General features: G+C 34.9%; 1 protein-coding gene across 37 annotated transcripts in view; it reads left to right on the top strand.

Moving 5' to 3' along the window:
- Window positions 1-18,501, top strand: part of RIMS2 (regulating synaptic membrane exocytosis 2) — a 580,920-nt gene that overhangs the window by 144,069 nt on the left and 418,350 nt on the right. For all 37 annotated transcript variants that reach the window (XM_049093308.1, XM_049093313.1, XM_049093310.1 and 34 more), the window contains one exon: window positions 17,737-18,047. In XM_049093308.1, the coding sequence (XP_048949265.1) occupies window positions 17,737-18,047 (311 nt within the window). The remainder of the gene's footprint in view (window positions 1-17,736; window positions 18,048-18,501) is intronic.

Raw genomic sequence — 18,501 nt, forward strand, 5'->3', positions numbered from 1 at the left:
GGACTGTGTCTGTTTTTTTTTTTTTCTTGGAATGGACCATATGTTCTTTTTTTCTTTATGCCTCATGATTGTGTTGTTGTTGTTGGAAATTGGACAGATTGTGTGAATCTGCTCTAGGAACACATGTGTAGTGCCAGTCAAAGGGGAAGGGATGGAGGATGGGTAGCTGCTACTGTGCTGAAAGCTGAAATGCACTGAAAGTCACCACAGTTTACCAGCACATTTTCTCCTCATGATTGTAATCTTTTTTAATAAACCCCATAGTTTCAAAATAGGTATCTTAGACAGGTTCTGCCAGGGCAGTTGTTGTCTAGATGGGCAGTCAGATTCTAGTGCTTCCTACTCCACCATCTTCCTATCGTTGGGATTTTACCAAATTCTCTACTTCACCTCCTTTCATTTTTGTTTGCATAATTTAAATTCATCACCTTTGGAACTACATCTTTTATTAAGGAGACACAGTTCTCTTTAATGCCTCTGTGCCTTTTTACTCATTGTTTCCTTTGTGTAGCGTCCTCTTCTCTGTTTTTTCCATTTATACAGATTCTTCCAAATCTAGCTTAGATATTTCTTCCTTTGTAATCCCTAAGAGCTTTTATCAGTATTTACTTGGTAGCTTCTATATGTTTTTATTACTGTCCAAATTGTAATGTAATTTATTTGTTATTTGTTTACTTGTATGGTTTGCCTGTTGGTTTCTTTAGGACAGAGATGGTATTTTATTAATTTCTTTATCATAAGTATTTAACACAATTACTAGGAGATAGGAAATACTTAAGATGGTTGATATTTAATTATTTGACGATCAGAAGACCCTGGATTCCAGCCAATCAGAGTATGTAACTGACTAAGCAGAATAGACAATGACTTACTCCATACTTTAATATCTTGGCTGGATATTATTCCTGGGTGCTTAGTAGACTGTGAATGATTGGTGGACAAGAGCATTTTTCTTTTTTATCTTTTTTCATGTAGTAATTGTGTATGATTTTGGCTTTTCTGCATTAATTAAAGATCCTTAAATACATTGCCAACTAAGTCTAAAACAACCCTAATATGGGTATTCATAGTTTTGAAATCTCTTCACCAGTTGATTCCTGTAAAGTCTCTATGTGCCCTAATTTTATCAGTTATGTTGTTTTCAGTATAACTGGGAATGATTGGAAGCATCTATAGTTTACTCAGTCTGTAAGTAGTATCTTAACCAGTTTTTGCCAGAGTCTGCTGAACATTGCCTCCTGCAATTTGATGCACTTTACTAAATATAGTGGTAGCTTGAAGGTTTTAATAAAATTGTACTTAGGGACTCATCAGCTAACATCCTTTTTTGCTACCTACTTGTGGAACAGAATAATAACCTTTTTTCTCATGATGGATTGCCTGTCTTTACTGGTGAGTGATATTAATTTGTAAAAGTTTTTCAAAGCCAGTCTTGATTACTGCTGGTAAGTTGCTAATACCCTCAGTGTTCTTCATGTAACATTAATAGCTTTCATTAGGGTTTGAATGTGTTGCAAATAAATGATACTGCAAGAGAGATGGGTTCACACTGTTGTTTGATGATAATGTCTTAAGAGCAGAGTCTCTCAGGAGCAATGCAGTCTTTCATAAGTTGGATATATAACTGGGAGCTATATATCTAAAAGCATTTTCTTGTATATTCTTATTCCTCCCTTCTTAACTCTTAATAAGTTGCAAGGCATTAAATGGCATTAGTTTATTATTGGATAGTGTATAATGAACAGGCTTTATAAGATATGGTTTACTTCATTAGCCATTAAGATATGTTTGTAAAGAACAATGCCAGTTAAGGGTGGTTGGGTAGGTCAGTTGGTTAAGCATCTGCCTTCAGTTCAGGTCATGATCCCAAGGCTCTGGGATTGAGCCCCATGTAGGGCTCCCTACTCAGAGGGGAGTCTGCTTCTCCGCCTCTCTCTGCCCCTATCCCTGCTCATGCTCTCTCTCTCTCAAATAAATAAATACATAAAATCTAAAAAAACAAAAACAAAAACAAACCAGTGCCAGTTAGAAGTAATAATCTTGACTTCTTCTTACCCTCATGTGATATTTCAGTATTTTTTTAAACATTTTTTACATTTTTAATATTTTTTTAAAGTAGGCTCCATGCCCAGCATGGAGCCCAATACAGGGCTTGAACTCACTACCCTGAGATCAAGATGTGACCTTGTGCTCAAGAGTTAGAGGTTTAACCAACTGAGCCGCCAGGTGCCCTGATATTTTTCAGTATTACTGAGATCACAATTAGGTTCTTCCTTAATTTTCTAATTTTGTTTAACCAGTACCATTTTAGTCATTAGTCTATAACTGTAGCATCCCTAATGCTCTCTGGACACATAAGAAAACTCTGCACATTTAATAAACAAGTATTGGTATTAGTTGTTGATTGCAGCTCTACTTATATCAATAATCTACAAGGGTATAATATATATCATGTATATATAACAGGAAGTTCTCAAGCCATCTGTGAGTTATCTATAATGAATACCTTACAGATGTATTGAGAAGCTAAGTTAAGAAAATCATGATTACATGCAGGGTAAGACTGCCAGGTGAATTTGGTCATCTGTAGTTTCTGTTATTGTTATCGAGGTATGATAGTAGTGTCTGATTTGAAAATATTCTCTGAAAATTGGTAACTCTAGATAATTGACATGAAAAAACTCCACATTATATTTATTTATAGTTTATGGAACTATCAAAATCATTAACAATATAACTGAACTACAGTTTCAAGTCTATCTTCTATCTTCTATGAACAATCAGCATCTATATTTCTGAGTTAATTTTCTTACAGTTTTGTTATATACATCAGATTCTTCTGTTTACTTTATCTTGCAAATATGAAGTTTTACTTTATACTCTAAGGAAGTATTTGAGAAAGCACAGTTTTATTTGGTCAGACAGATCTATAATTTTCCCTTAAAGTTTAATTTCTGCTGAAGGGTTTTGAAAAATATTTACCAATTTAAGGAAATGCTCTTTAATGCCTACTTCTCTTACCAAGTTAAAGAAATTTCCTTATATTCCTAATTTTCTAAGAGTTTCTTTAAATTATAAAAGGGTGTGAAATTTTATCCTATGCTTTTCTTCATTGATTGGGGTAATCATATGATTTTTCTTCTTTAGTCTGCTATATTGCATTGTATAAGTAAATTTTATGATGTTGCACCATCTTTACAGTCCTGGGGTTAAATGGTGGTTGATTGTGATAGGACACAGTCTCTAGTTGTTTTGGATTTTGTTATTTAAGTTTTAGCTTATTTTTTACTTTCTCTACATATACATGAGTAGAATTGACCTATGCTTATTTTATGTCAAAATTGTATTTGGCTGATAAAATGAGATATATGGCTTTTATTTTTTACTTGAATTTTATGGAATAATTTATATAGGATATGAATTAATAATAGTCCCTTAGAAGTTTGGTAAAATCCACCTGTAAAATTATAGCCACCTGTATAATTATAATTATTGCTACAGGTACCCTACTCATAGACTTCAGCGCACCCCAGATGACACATACAAATGTTTCTTGAACATTCCAATAGCTTCTTGCATCTCTCTGCTTATGGGCATTTTATGGCCAATGATGTAGGCTTAACCCAAAGGAGAGGGACAGAAGTGCCAATGAGCTAATAGATAAATACCCTACTTCTTGCTTCTTAGTATGATGATTTTGAGGGTTCCATCAAGACCAAGGTTCATTTGCCTACTCTTTGACTGTTTATTGGCTTTTACATATTTCACTTTCCCTCTCTTTTACTGTACTTTTTGGGATCATCTTTCAAATAAACAAACTACTTTACTTTAGGTCAGGATCTGATTGTGGAGAAACCCCCCCAAAAGAGAAAAACCATCTAGGCCTGGAATTTTTATAGAAGTATTTTTAAAAATTATTAAATTGATGCAAAATTAACAGAACATCAAGTCTACTATTTTAAAGTATACAAGCTAGTGGCTTTTAGTATATTCATGGTGTTGTGCAACTATCATCCATATTGAGTTTCAAAACATTTCCGTCACTCTGAAAAGAAACTCTTTAGCCATTAGCAGTCACTCCTATCTCCTTTCACACCCAGACATCCTCCAATCTACTTTCCTTCTCAATGGATTTATCTATTTTGGAAATTTCATATACATTGATTGATTGATTTTTAAAAAGATTTTATTTATTCATGAGAAACACAGAGAGAGAAGCAGAGACATATGCAGAGGGAGAAGACGGCTCACCACAAGGAGCCTGATGTGGGACTTGATCCCAGGACACTGGGGATCATGCCCAGAGTGGAAGGCAGAGGCTCAACTGCTGAGCCACACAGGCGTCCCTATAAATGGATTTATATAAATATGTTGCATTTTTGTGTCTGGCTACTTCTACTTGGCATATTGTTATAGTTTCCTCTGTGTTGTAGCAAGAATTAGTACTTCATTTCTCTTTATGGCTGAATAATATTCCATTGTATGGATATGCCACATGTTTATTTGCTCAAGTGAAGGATATTGGATTGTTTACACTTTTGGCCATTATGAATAATGCTTTGAGGAGCATACATTTATGAGTTGTACTGTGAACATATGTTTTCAATTATCTTGGGTGTTACCTAGTACTGGAATTGCTGGGTCATGTGTTAATTCTGTTTAAGTTTTCCACAGTGACTGCTCCATTTTATGTTCCTTTCTATTCATGTACAGGGGTTACAATATCCCACGTCCTCACCAATATTTGTTATTTTCCTTAAAAAAAGTTACATCCATCCCAGTGGGTATGAAGGTGAATTGGGTTCAGTTGCTGCCACTACTGTCCACAATTGCTATGCCTAGAATCAGATGTGAGTCAAAAAGGTTTGACACTGGGTAGCAGTTTTAAACTGCTACCCGAGTTTTAAAATGGACTTAATGTGAAAAATCTAGTGTCCCTTGCTCACTAGAGACTGGAGTTTGAATTCTGATGGCATTACTTAACAGCTGGAAAACATTGTCTATATGACTTAACCTCTTAATCTTCAGTTTCTTCATCTATTAACTGAGGGGAATTTACATACATTAAATGGGATAATAAATATACAAGAATTAGAAGAGTGCCTATAACATAGGGAGAACTCGGCAAATGCTACTTATTGTTATTATTGTTGTTAGTAACTGTGGCGGTGGCATTTTGTAATGGTGGCTATAGGGGTAGCTTTCTTACTAGTACCAGAGTTTGGTTACAAACCAGAGATTACAAACTAGAGCCTTGCTATGCAAAGTGTGGTCTGCAGACCTGCAGAAACAGCACCACCTGGGAGATTGTTAAAGACACAGAATCAATCCCTGCATCTCTGCCTTCAGACTCAGGACTCAGAATCTGCATTTTAATAAGATTCCTTGGTGATTCAAGTGCACATTACAGTTTGATAAGCACTGGTTTAGTCTATGAATTTGCTGCTGTCAATTTATTGAACTCCTTATAGCAGGCGACTTCCACAATTTTGTTTTTATTTTAACAGCTTTATGGAGGTATAATTGTTATACAAAAAAGTGCACATCTTTAATGTAAACAATTTGATAGGTTTGAGCAAATGCATATACTTGTGAAACCATCACCACAGTCAAGAGTGATAAACATTTGGAATCTGGAAAGTTCTTAAATCTTATTTTATTTTTTTCTGAAAGTTTTATGAAAGCCCATGTATTTAGGTTGTAGAAATTTGGCAAGCAAACATTTTAAAGAGAGAAATATATAAGTGCTATGTACTTATTGTTAATATGTTAATCCACTCATTCCTTGAACTTGGTGTTTTCTAGGCATGTGGAATAGAGAGTAAACAAAAATAGACAAATATCTCTTACTTATCTGGAGAATATATTTTAATTAGGAGATGCACACAACATAAGTATTAAAGATAATTAAGTATTATTAAGAAAGTGTAAATGCACTGGAAAAAATTAAAATCTGGATACTTTTGGGTGGTGTTGAAAATTTAATTTGGATAGCCTTAAGAGTGATGACTTGAGATGAGGGAGTTATTAGCATTGCAGATATGTAGGGGAAAAGCACTCCAGATTGAGGTAACAGTGAATACTAAAGTTCTATGGTAGGGGCATGCTTGATATATTGGAAAATAGTAAGAAGTGTATGGCTGGAGTAGAGCAGGTGGGTGAGAATAGTTGAGAGACAAAATTAGAGACCGGGATTGAGGAGGACTTTTTGGATCATTGTAAGGACTTCAGCATTTATTCTGAGCAAAATGGAGAGTATTAAAATTCTCTAACCAAAAAATGTGACATGATGTGAATTACATTTTAAAATATTTTAAAAGGTTTGTCTGATTGTTTTGTGGAGATAGATTAATGGGAAAAGTGAGAAAAGGATGGAACCTGGGAGACCAGTTATGAGATTATTGCAATAATTTAGGCAGGTGGTGACTTAGACCAGGGTGGTTGTGCTGGAGGTGGTGAGATGTCATTTCTGTATAGAGTTTAAAGTAGAACCAAGAAGGGTTTCTGGTGGGATCTATGTGGGATACGGGAGAAAAAGATGATTCCAAGATTTTTGGCCTGAGACAAACTGGGAGGATTCAGAGTCACCATTAACTGCTATGAGTAAGACTGGATGGAGTTGTTTTGGGGTGAGGGTCTGGAATTCAGTTTGGACATGTTAAATTTAAGATGAATCAAGATACAAATGCACTGAAGCTTAGATATAAGGCTGTATTTTTAATTTTGTGTTGTGGTAGTGTATCAACACACTAGAATTATAAATTCTTAGACTAGTAAATCTCACTTGGACAGGTCAGGTTGGACTTGCCTTATATTGAACCTTGCTTTGAAGTAGGTCACATGACTGTATGTGATCAGTGATGTGATTGCCTTTTAGCAGTTAGAGGAGCAAGAGCACATTTTAAAGGAAGTCCTTATACTAATCTATGGCTTCTGGAAATTTACTCACAGGAAACTGCAGAAGATCCCAAAGAGTTTTATTCCTTAACTTTAAAGTTTTAAAGAATTACTAGTAAGAATCTGAGAAGCAAGTAAATGAAGCTTTATACTTGGAAGTTTTTTTCTCTGAATTACTATCTCTTCCTTAAAAATGTCTTCTCCTAAGTGTGTCAGTGATTTCCACATCACCATATCTTATTAGTATTATGTTAGGATTGCATCTAGTTTTATACTCCCTATTTTCTTCAATTTGGTTGAAGCATCATCATCTTTACCATCTGATAACCTTCATATAATTATGTTCTGGCCTCCTTCCTTTTATAACATGTGCTCTTCAGAAACTGTCATGTTGTTTTTCATTTTAAATAAAATCTTCTGGTAAATATGCTTTCTACTTAAGAAAAATTAAAACTTGCTTCCCCTGTTTTTAAATCATAATTGTACTTTAAATTTATTGAAATGAAAAAAATTGTTGAAATGATTTTCTAATTCTATAATTTATATATCATAACTTTTAAGTTTTTATAAATGATGGAAAAGAAAACTGTCAGCTGAGAGTATTCAAATCTTTGAGTCAGTCAATATGCAGTAGAAAAGAATTATTCTAACTAACATATTTTATAATATACTCTTTCAACTCACTTTAAAAAAATAATTTTAGAGAGAGAGCACGGGAGAGGAACAGGAAAGGGAGAGAGAATCTCATGCAGACTGTGCACTGAACGCTGGGTGCAGAGCCCGATGTGGAACTTGATCCCAGGACCCTGAGATCATGACCTGAGGTGAAACCAAGAGTCAGACACTTAACCAACTGAGCCACCCAGGTGTCCCTCAACTCACTTTTTAACTATGTTAAAGTTATTGTATTTTTAACCACTTTCTAACTATGTTAAAGTTATTGTATTTTTAACTGAAATTCAAGTTATTTTTAGGGAAAAATAGAGAGAATCCAGTGGGTTCAGCTTGAACAAAGTGCTGTAGCACGGACTAGTGGGGAAACTTAATAACTGCAGAAACATTTATTTTCCTTAATCTTGTTGGGTATATCTATGATTTTAAGAGTTGTCTTAAAAAAATTACATAGAAAAATTTAAACTTGAAATGCAGTTGTGAATTTAAATGAGATTTGAAAGTTAAATAAATATTTATTATGAAGGCAGCAATTACCTTATTCTGAAAATAATATATAATTAAAATCTTCTAAATGACTACTTTGGCAACCACTTCCCTAGTTTTTTGATAACATTCAATTTAGAACAGAGTTTATAAAATAAATCACATGCTTTGATGAAAAGAAAATTAAACACTACGAAATATCTACAACTACTTGGTTACTTTTTATATACTTGACTCCTTTACTCACACTCTTCTATATAAAAACTCCTGGAAGTAAGCTATATTGTAATTTAAAAAATATTTGTTTGAAAATTCAGTAATTGTTTCTCAGTTAACTAATATACTTTTGTTAAATACATCTTTGCTTTCAGTGTGATTATAAATTTCAATAAATATTTTCACTAGTCCAATTTATCTTAATTGGTTACTAGTCTGACGTTCTTTCTTACACATTCGTCTCCTCCTCCTCTTCTTTTCTGTCCTTTTTATTTTGAAACATTTCAAAAATGTCAAGAGGTTTAGAGAATAATACCAATCTTATACAAATCTTAGTGTTTTGCCATATTTTAATGTTATGTCATGGCTCATTCTGTATTTATTTCTCTGAAGCTTGTTTTATTTAACTCTATATTTTGAGTTATTTCAAAATTTAGATTTATCAAAACCCAATTCATTCATTTTGACTACTGAATAGAATTCTACACGAATATGATGCACTTTATCCATTGTCATGTTGATTTAGGTTATCTAAATTTCTTGTAGTAGAGATAGTGTTCCATGTACATACCTATTCATGTCTTCTTGTGCATGCTTGGGAATTCCTTTGGAGTAGATGTAAGATTTCTGGGTCATAGAGCAGATAGGGAGCCATTTTCACTTTTACTCGATACTGCAGAATGTCTTCCCAAACTGGTTGAAATGTTTTATAGCCCTGAGAGGACTGTTCTGAGTATTGGTTCCTCTACTTTCTCTCCAATGATTGGTATTGTCAGACTTTTAAATGTTGCCAAACTGATGGAAGTGAAATAGTAACTCATTGTTTTACATTCGTGTTTTCTAACTGATGAGGTTAAGTGTCTTTTTCTAATATTTATTTTTATTAATTTTTAGAGGGGGAAGGGCAGCAGGAGAGGGAGAGAGAATCTTAAGCGGGCTCCACACAACATAGATCTCACAACCCTGAGATCACGAGATGAGCTGAAATCAAGAGTCAGATGCTCAAGTGAGCCACCTAGGAGCCCCCTAGCACCTTTTTATTTCTTTATTGTTTAATTTGGTTTCTCTGTGGGATTGCATATTCATTCCTTGACCTGTTATTCTACTGTCATGTTTGTTTCTCTCTTACTGGATTTGGAAACTCTCCAATATTCTGAATGTATACCCTTTGTTAAACTGTATACATTACAATAAAACCTCTTCCAGATGGTGGTTTCTCTTTTTACATTATTATTTTACTATTCAAAAGGAAACATTTAACATTTTAATTTTTAATTTTTAATTTTTAGTTAACTTCCATCATCTCATACAATAAAAAGAAAAGAAAAAATTTTTCCTTGTGTTGAGAACTCTTAGGACCTACTATTTTAACAGCTTTCCTATATATTATATAGTGGTGTTGACTATAGTCCTCCTGTTGTACATGACATCCTTAGTACTATAACTGGAAGTTCGCACCTTTTGACCACTTTCCTCTGTCCAGTCTGTCACTGGTAACCACAAATCTGATCTCTTTTTCTAGGAGTTTAATATCTCTTCTGTTTTATCTTAGTTTAGTTTATTTTTATGTAAATTTATAAGCTAAAATGCCGGGTGCAGAAATAAAAGTCTTTCTATAACAGTCATGTATGTCCGTTTTAGCAGAAAGATATTAAAAGTTAAGATTTATATCACGGCATATTGTATTATGTTATATAAATATCACAGCATATTTATATCACGGCATATATGTTATATCACTACTTTAATATGTAGATATAAAAATTGAGGGATCCCTGGGTGGCGCAGCGATTTGGCGCCTGCCTTTGGCCCAGGGCACGATCCTGGAGACTCGGGATCGAATCCCACATCGGGCTCCTGGTGCATGGAGCCTGCTTCTCCCTCTGCCTATGTCTCTGCCTCTCTCTCTCTCTCTCTCTGTGACTATCATAAATAAATAAAAATTAAAAAAAATAAAAATTGAGTTTAGGGAAAGTGGAAAGAGAAGTAAAGGTTTAAGTTTAGGCAGGGTGGTGGAGCTCACTCGAATTTTTAATTTTTAAATTTCTCTGGGGCTTTAAGTGTGAATTAAATTTTTTTTTAAATCAGTTGGGTGTTTTGTTTGGATAAATAGGGCAGAAATCTAAAATTTAAGTAATATCGACTGCATAATATTATAATAAATCATTATATTTTCAACTTAATTGTCCTGTGTTCCATTATCATTATCATTTCTTGTTTCTTAATTAATAGTTGGCATCTCAAGTTGCCAAAATGTGAGATGGACCCATCGTGTTATGGGTATTATAAAGTTGTTGATATTGCTACTCAATTATCTGACTGTCTCACTTTTCTAATTTAATTGATACTCGCTGTAAGGTCATGCAATGGAATACTCATTTGATCTAACCAGCTCAGTTCTGTAACTTAATTGCTTGAAACCAGTTTCAGCTTCATTTGATAACTCTTTTTGGGGAGCTCAAAAAGTGAATGGGTCCCTTAATACTTACAATACTGCTGTTTTTTTAAAGGAACGTTCTTACTATTAACATTTATGTATAGTGTGTTAAAGCTCAACCATAGGTCGTAGTGTTTTTTTTTTTTTTTTCCTCCCCCAGTAATTACACAGATTGTTCCATTTGAGTTTCTAAACTGGCTCTGTTCTCTAGTTCTGATGTTTGCCTCAGTCCTTCTTACCCTTGATGTTTTGTCCCAAATATATTAGATTACTGACAATTTGGCTATAAAACTTGGCACTTTTAACATCTTTTCTTTAAGTAACATCAACTCTGGGTAGTATAGGCTATTGTTAGATTCCCTGGGGACTGCCTTGCCTGGACTAGGTTCCTTTTCCATCTCCTGCAGGCTTCTGTTCCACAACTCCTTTCCGGAGCAGAGGAATCAGCCATTTTATCAGAAACCTGAAGCTCCTAAGACTTCTCGGTCTGCATATGGATCTGGTCCATACTTTGTACTTAGGCAATTACTAATCTCCGAACATAACTGACAATGCTCAAATCATGGTATAATAGGTATATTATAGTTGAAGTGCCTCCCAATTTGAATTCTTTAATCAGTAAGCCATCGTCTTTTTTCTTTTTTGCCATTGAAAGCAATGAGTGGGTTAAGAGAAGCTACAGATTGGGAAGCCTGAAGCTCATTACTTCAAGTCCAAAGGTAGTTGGGGACAGCGTTAGGTATACAGAGAAGGGAAGTCAGGGAAAAGCCGGCCCCTCTGACCTTGTGCATTGGAGGGAAAGAGAAAGAAGACAGAGGTAAGGCCAGTAGATGGTCAGATATGGTCTAATCTCTTCTTTCCAGGCTTTGACCCATGAGGAGGATGCATATTAGTTAAATTGAAGGCCAGTTTTTACCCTTCTTAATATTTGAGGTTCTTGGAAGAGATCGCCTTTCAGGATGCTCTAGCACCCACCTGAGGCATGCATGGCTACTTAAGAGTGAATTCAACAGTGCATCATGGCCAAGAAAGGGCCAGCATTCATTTCCAGAACTATCCTTTGTTCATTATGGCATGGAGGACACAAAAGTAGCTGCATGTCCCTGTCATGACACTCTTCCTCTACTGAAGAATGAGAAATGAAAGATAAAATGACTTTGCAGAAGAGGCTTCAGAACAGATAACTTGAGCCATGGCTGAATGGAGGATTATTTGGGGATTAGGAGTCTGCAGTGCCTTGGTAGCTGAGGTGAGATCAAGTCAATAGGGGAGCACAGTCCTGTCAAAATTGAGAAAAGAACCAGACTCTGAAGTACATGAGCTGCAGATTCCAGTAGCAGAAGCCCCATAAGACACTAAGACACTTTCTTGGAAAACAGCAGGGAAAGGGGAAGAAATATCAGAAATAGAGAATTTATCCAATGGAGGTATTTAACAAACTAAAATTATATGAGTTTTTTTTTTAAATGTGTCTAGTATGCTCTTGAGAAAAATCAGATAAAAAATAAAGAAGTAAGCTATGTTTCTTTGCAAGTAATTTTTCAAAGCAACACAATTGGTAACAGAGAAGAGTTTGCAAGAACTAGGATTTGGAGATGTTCCACGTTAAGGCTTCTTCTGTACTGCTGCTATTTGCTGAGAAACATATGGAAGACATCTTAAATTTTTTTTGCTTCAGTCTGCAGATGTGACTGTAACTAGAGAGGCCATGCATGTAGTTCATGGGGAATTTGGGAAAGTCTTGCTGTTTGTCTTGGGGTATTAGATGAAGCAAAGTTTCTGATTTTTGTTTGGTAATCCAGAATATAGAGAGTATAGTGATCTCTCGGTTGCTTAAGGAACATATTTGAAAATGTGCACCCTCTAGGACATGGGCCAGTACTTCAACTTTCCAAATTCACCATGACAGAGCTGGGGGAGGGGCTTATAGGTTCGTAGTTACAAGTTCCACTGAATTCTGCCTTTTGAGACACAGAGATCTGTACCAGGCAATTCCCTGGTAATGGGAACACTTCATGGTAATGCTGTGATTGAGCCTCTCTGGATTTCCAGGTCTTTTGCAGATCTTTTCTGAATCCTTCTTGTTTTTTTCAAACACAGCCTGGGCCAGGGGAAAAGAAGGCATTAAGGGATCTGTGGTGTGAATGCAGAATTATCATAATTATAGTAGAAACAATATTTGTACAATTATTTGTTTTGCTTATTGTCTCTCCATGACACTTTAAATACCACAGTAAAGTCTATGTCTGTTGAACTGTATTTACCAGCTCTTAGCATAGTGTGGTATATACTAGGCATTTAGTGAATATTGTATGAATGAATAAATAATGAATGAATCAGTGTTAATAGCTATTTGCCCATCTATAAATAAATTGCAGTTTTATGGTCTTAATTTTTATGATAAATTACAGCTTCATCCAAGTTTACATACTAATACTGAATGGGATATTAGTCTTTTAATACTACTGGTTGGATTAATAGCTGGTTTTCTGTAAGAAAAAGCCCAGGTTTGTGGCATTTTCCAATTTCTGCTGTTGAAATACACCTACCAGGGCTGATTTCAAGCTAACCCACATAACTTTGTTGAACGTGGAGTTGGGAAGAAATGTGCACACTGGTTCTTATGACTCAGTAAAAGCTGGCTCCAGACCAACACTGAAACACTTTTGTATGCAAGTTTACTAATGCATTGTTCTTCACATATGAAGATTATGCTGGGGATACGCATTCACTACAACATGTAGTTTAAAAGATTCTCAAGGTAATGCTATCAGTTGTAAAGGATAAACTCAAAAAGTTTGTGTAGCTCAATGTTATTGAAGTTTGTTTCTTCTTTACATGAAGTCTACATTGGTGTGGCTGATCAGCAGAGGACTCTCTTCCAGGTGCTCATTCAAGTTCCTGGGCTCCTTTTTTTTGTGGCTCCTTTTTCCCCTACATCTTGAATGAAGAGCATGATGGTAGTATATGAGAGTTTTTTAATGGCCATGGGAATGGCACATATCATTGCACTTATAATCAAATAGCCAGGACATAGTCATATGGCCATGGCCATCCCTGACTACAAGAGAGACTGAGAAATTCAGCATTCTAGGGGAGGAAAGAAAGAAATTTAATGGCCAGGATCTTTCAGTGTTCTAGTCATGTGACAGATTAAGCTGATCATTTTATATTCTTTTCTTACTAATACACTCATTTATAAGCAGGCTGGCAATAATTAGAAGTGGAGTCTAGTAAATTCTTTAATCTGTACAGAGTTAACTGGATCTTATGAGCTTGATCTATGATCTAACCAATAATCCTTCCTGTCTCTGCATTACTCTATTATTTATTGTCCCTATTTAGATGAAAATTATAGTTTTGCAGAGCTTTAAATTCTTTTATTGTATGCACTTGACATAATTTTGTTTTTCTCTTCTTTGGCTGTTCAGTTTAACTATTGCATTTATTAATCATATAATTTTAAAGAAATATTTCTCTTTTCCTTAGTTTTTCCCCCTCCCTTTCAAAGCCACCAAGGATGCTTATAGAACGGAGCATATGATAATGTGTGGCAAATTTGGGTCATATTATCTCTTAATATTGCTATATTACTTTGAAAAGTTTGGCATATTTAGAAATGAAGGTAATAATACCTTATAGTTTTGAATTCTGTATGTGTTTGTATTCTCAGGGCCTGGGTGTATTCGATATTTATGAACGTCAGCAAAACTAATAGGCCCTACTATTGCTATGTATGGACATATATATTACTATCTGTTTTTAACAGCATTCATCATGTGATATACTTGCTAATTAACTTGATTAGTTAAAGCATTTCATTAACAAGAGCCCTGTGATTTTGTTGCCAAATCAGTTTAATTCTGTTTCATAGACACATCATTTACTTCTAATAGACATTAATCATTTCATGACCAGTTAGTTAAAAGTCATCGCCTACATACACACGTGTATGTGGTTCTGAGAAGGAACTCAGGATCCTTAGTTTAGAAGTTAAGTTGCTATCCATGTGTGTGAAGGGTTTACAAGTGAAAGTGAAAGTGTCGGTTTCTGCACTTAGAGTGGATTGGTTTACTGAACTGTAAAGATTAATAAACTATTAAATCCAAGAATGGGAGGAGATAGTAAAAGAAGAAAAGGAATGTGAATTGGGTGTTAGGATATGAGGATACTAAAAGCTGGCATTTAGGAGGGAATATAGCATCTAGTCAGAAAAGTAGCAGCCAATGTGGGTATCCCAGAGAGTCTGGAGTGAGAATTAATATAGAAAGAGCCTTTAATAAGAATCGAACAGCATCCTTCCAGCCTTACACTCATTTATCTTATATCAGTATTCCCTGGATTTTAACAGATGAGGAGAACGAAGCCCATCGTTCTTCCAAGTTTTGTTCTCATTTTGGGCTACACAGGAATGTTACTATTACTATTTGTACGATGAATAGTTCACACAGAGGTAAATTGGCGAGGTTCCTCGTGGTCTTCTGTAGTTACTGAGGAGCACACCTATAACCCATTCCTCATATCAAGTTGGGAATCTGCTTCAACCAGTGGTTCTCTTGCTTTATCAGGCATCAGAATCTCCTATGAGATTTGCCAAAAAAATCAGTTTCTGGGTCCTGCCCCAGATTTTCTGAGTCAGTAGGTCTGGAATGGGGCCTGAGAATTTGCCTTTCTAACGAGTTCCTCGGGTGATACTGGTGCTGTTGTCTCAGGGATAGTCTTTGAGAATCTCTGCTCCAGAAGAGCTTAAGTAACCTGCTTGCCTTGTGACAAATAATGAAGCAGCGATAGGTTGTTTCTGCAGGTGATTGTGATTGGATACCTGTCTGTCTCACAAACTCACTTCTGTTTTATTGTCAGTGACTTATTCTAGATGAATTCATATCATGAAGTCATATAGCTTATATTATCACTATAATGTGAATAGTAATGCTTAGAATAAGATAGAAACGTTGAAATTCAAACTTTATTTTCACATTATTTTGCGGTTCTGTATTTAGTATACCTTTCACATTAAGAGAGAACTGCAATACTAACGTTTGTCACAAGATGGCATCAGAAGGCTGAAGATTTTGGTTGAAACTTCATTTTTGAGAGTTTAATATATTTCATGAATATTCAAACCAAAAGAAATTTGTATGTTGAGGTTTTTCTATTTTTTTAAAATTTGCATGAGATTTTGGTATTTTATATCAAAAATAATTTCTAGTTTACTTATAAAATAGGCACATATATTGACATTTTTGATGACTAATTCTTTGGAAATCAGTGAGACATAAATCTTAGTGTAATAACATTGAATATCTTATTATCTTTCCTCAAGAAGGATTTCAAAAGAATTCAAGTTAACAAGCATTTAGAAGGTCTAACTGTCCTGTGATTGATAGTGTCTCCTTATGACAAATAGACGATATAAACCCTGTCCCCAGTGAACTTTGAGTTTAGCTGCGGGGGAAAAGAGAAATGTATATACAGTTCAAAGAGATAACAAAATAACGGGCAGCCCGGGTGTCTCACTGGTTTACCACTGCCTTCAGCCCAGGGCCTGATCCTGGTGACCTGGGATCGAGTTCCATGTCAGGCTCCCTGCATGGAGCTTCTCCCTCTGCCTGTGTCTCTGCCTCGCTCTCTGTCTCATGAATAAAAGAATAAAATCTTAAAAAAAAAACAAACCCAAAACAAAGAGATAACAAAATAATATAAAATGATTAAGTACAATGTTGCGTGATATGGATTATACAAGACAATATGAACAAGAATGAGAATGAGGGCAATTAAACAAAAACTTTAAGTGGCATTTTACAGAAACATCTTTGTATCAGTTGAAACACCAAAATGAATCTTCTTTTACTGCGATTATCTATTATTATTGTAACTTACTTAAACTATGAGGAAGTGTGTAGCAATTTTGAGAATTGTGTTAAGATTCATTATTTGACATAAACAACAGAAAACATTCACTTGAAATATAAACCTTTTGTTTCATCAATATATAATTTTATTTTTTTTTCTAATTGAAAAAGATTTCTTAGAATCTTTTTTCTGACCAGAAGGTTTTCTAGTCACAAAGATAGTAGTTATAACATTCTTAGATTTCTGGAATCTGAAAAATGTATCTATTTAAAAAACAAATGTAGAATGGTGCTTACCAGGCAGGGGATGAGGGAGGGAGAAAGAGGATTTTCTGTTTAATGAGTATAGATTATGTTTCACCATTCTGTGAATATTCTTAGCACTACTGAACTGTGCATTTAAAAATGGTTAAAGTGGTAAGTTTTTTTTTGACATGAAAAGAAAAAATCAAGTATTCTTCTTGATTTTGAGAAACTAATAGATTTTTATTGAGGATCAACATATTCTTAGCTTTATTTTCACCATTAAGAGCTACTTAAAAGAAACAAATACCCCTTCAAGAAGCTTATAATTAATTAGTGATAGAAGATTAACCTAATATTAGTAGGCAATCTTCTGGAAGTCTAACATCTACCAAGCATTGTGCTAGACATTTTATATAAATTATTTCCAATCTTTAGTTCTCAAAACAATGTAGGAAAAAAAGTTATCATCCCTATTTCCCTATTTTATCACAAAGGAAACTGCTTTATAGATATGGAGGTTCAGTACTTTGTTCAAGGTTGCCAAGTTTCTAATCTTGGAATTGATATTGAAACCCAAGTCTGTCTAACTTCAAAATCCACTTTCCCTATACTACACCATACCCCTAATTTAAATAAAAAGCAATTAAGGAATACAGATAAATAGCTAGTAACTTGGCACTCTAGTTTGGTATTTCTGCTGTCAGCTAACCATTGCCTGTTTCATTGTAATTATGCTGACAAAGTTAAAAGAGAAGATGTGTGAGATAATTAATACATATAATTAATGGTAGCAGTCAATCTGGATTACATTTTAACTTCGAAAGGATAACCATATGATTTTTTTGTTGTTATTGGTTTGAACTGTCTCTCTTTTTATTTGTTTTGACTTTTGGAGACACTAATTTTTCTTCCCTGTGTATTCGTGTGCAGGTTATGTGGGTATGTAATTTGTGCCGAAAACAACAAGAAATCCTCACTAAATCAGGAGCATGGTTTTATAATAGTGGATCTAATACATCACAGCAACCTGATCAGAAGATTCTGCGAGGACTGCGGAATGAGGAGGCGCCTCAGGAGAAGAAAGCAAAAGTGCATGAGCAGGCCCAGTTCCAAGGACCCTCAGGTGACTTATCTGTACCTGCAGTGGAGAAAAGTCGATCTCATGGGCTCACAAGACAGGATTCTATTAAAAATGGGTCAGGAGTGAAGCACCAAATTGCCAGTGACATAGCTTCAGACAGGTAAACATTTTGTTTAATCTTTAGGTAAACATTATTTTTAATCTTCATTCTGAACAGAAATAAAAATACATGAAATGTTTAGGCACTGAGTTGTCTAAATGTAATGTAAATGTCCATGTGTTTTATATATATGCCAGAAGTGATGTTCAGGACTTGGACGATTAGAGGTTTGAATAATCTTAGGTTTATTCTGATTTTCAGAATAAAGAAATGAGATAAAACGGAGGATTTAGGTAGAAGGCTATTGGCATAGGAAAGGACACACTGGGATAGGGACGATGGGAATGACAAAGAGATGGTTTGAAGAATTTTAGAGAGGTTGCCTTGAACGAACCGACCAGAAGAAAGAGGTAAGAGAATGGGGAAAGTTACTGATACCTCTAAAAGTTCAGTCTTGGGCTGAAAGATGAGGCAATTTTCCAAGCAGGCAGATACAGATGAAGGGATTTCTTGA

Source organism: Canis lupus, chromosome 13 (assembly GCF_003254725.2).
Source record: "Canis lupus dingo isolate Sandy chromosome 13, ASM325472v2, whole genome shotgun sequence".
NCBI lineage: Eukaryota > Metazoa > Chordata > Mammalia > Carnivora > Canidae > Canis > Canis lupus.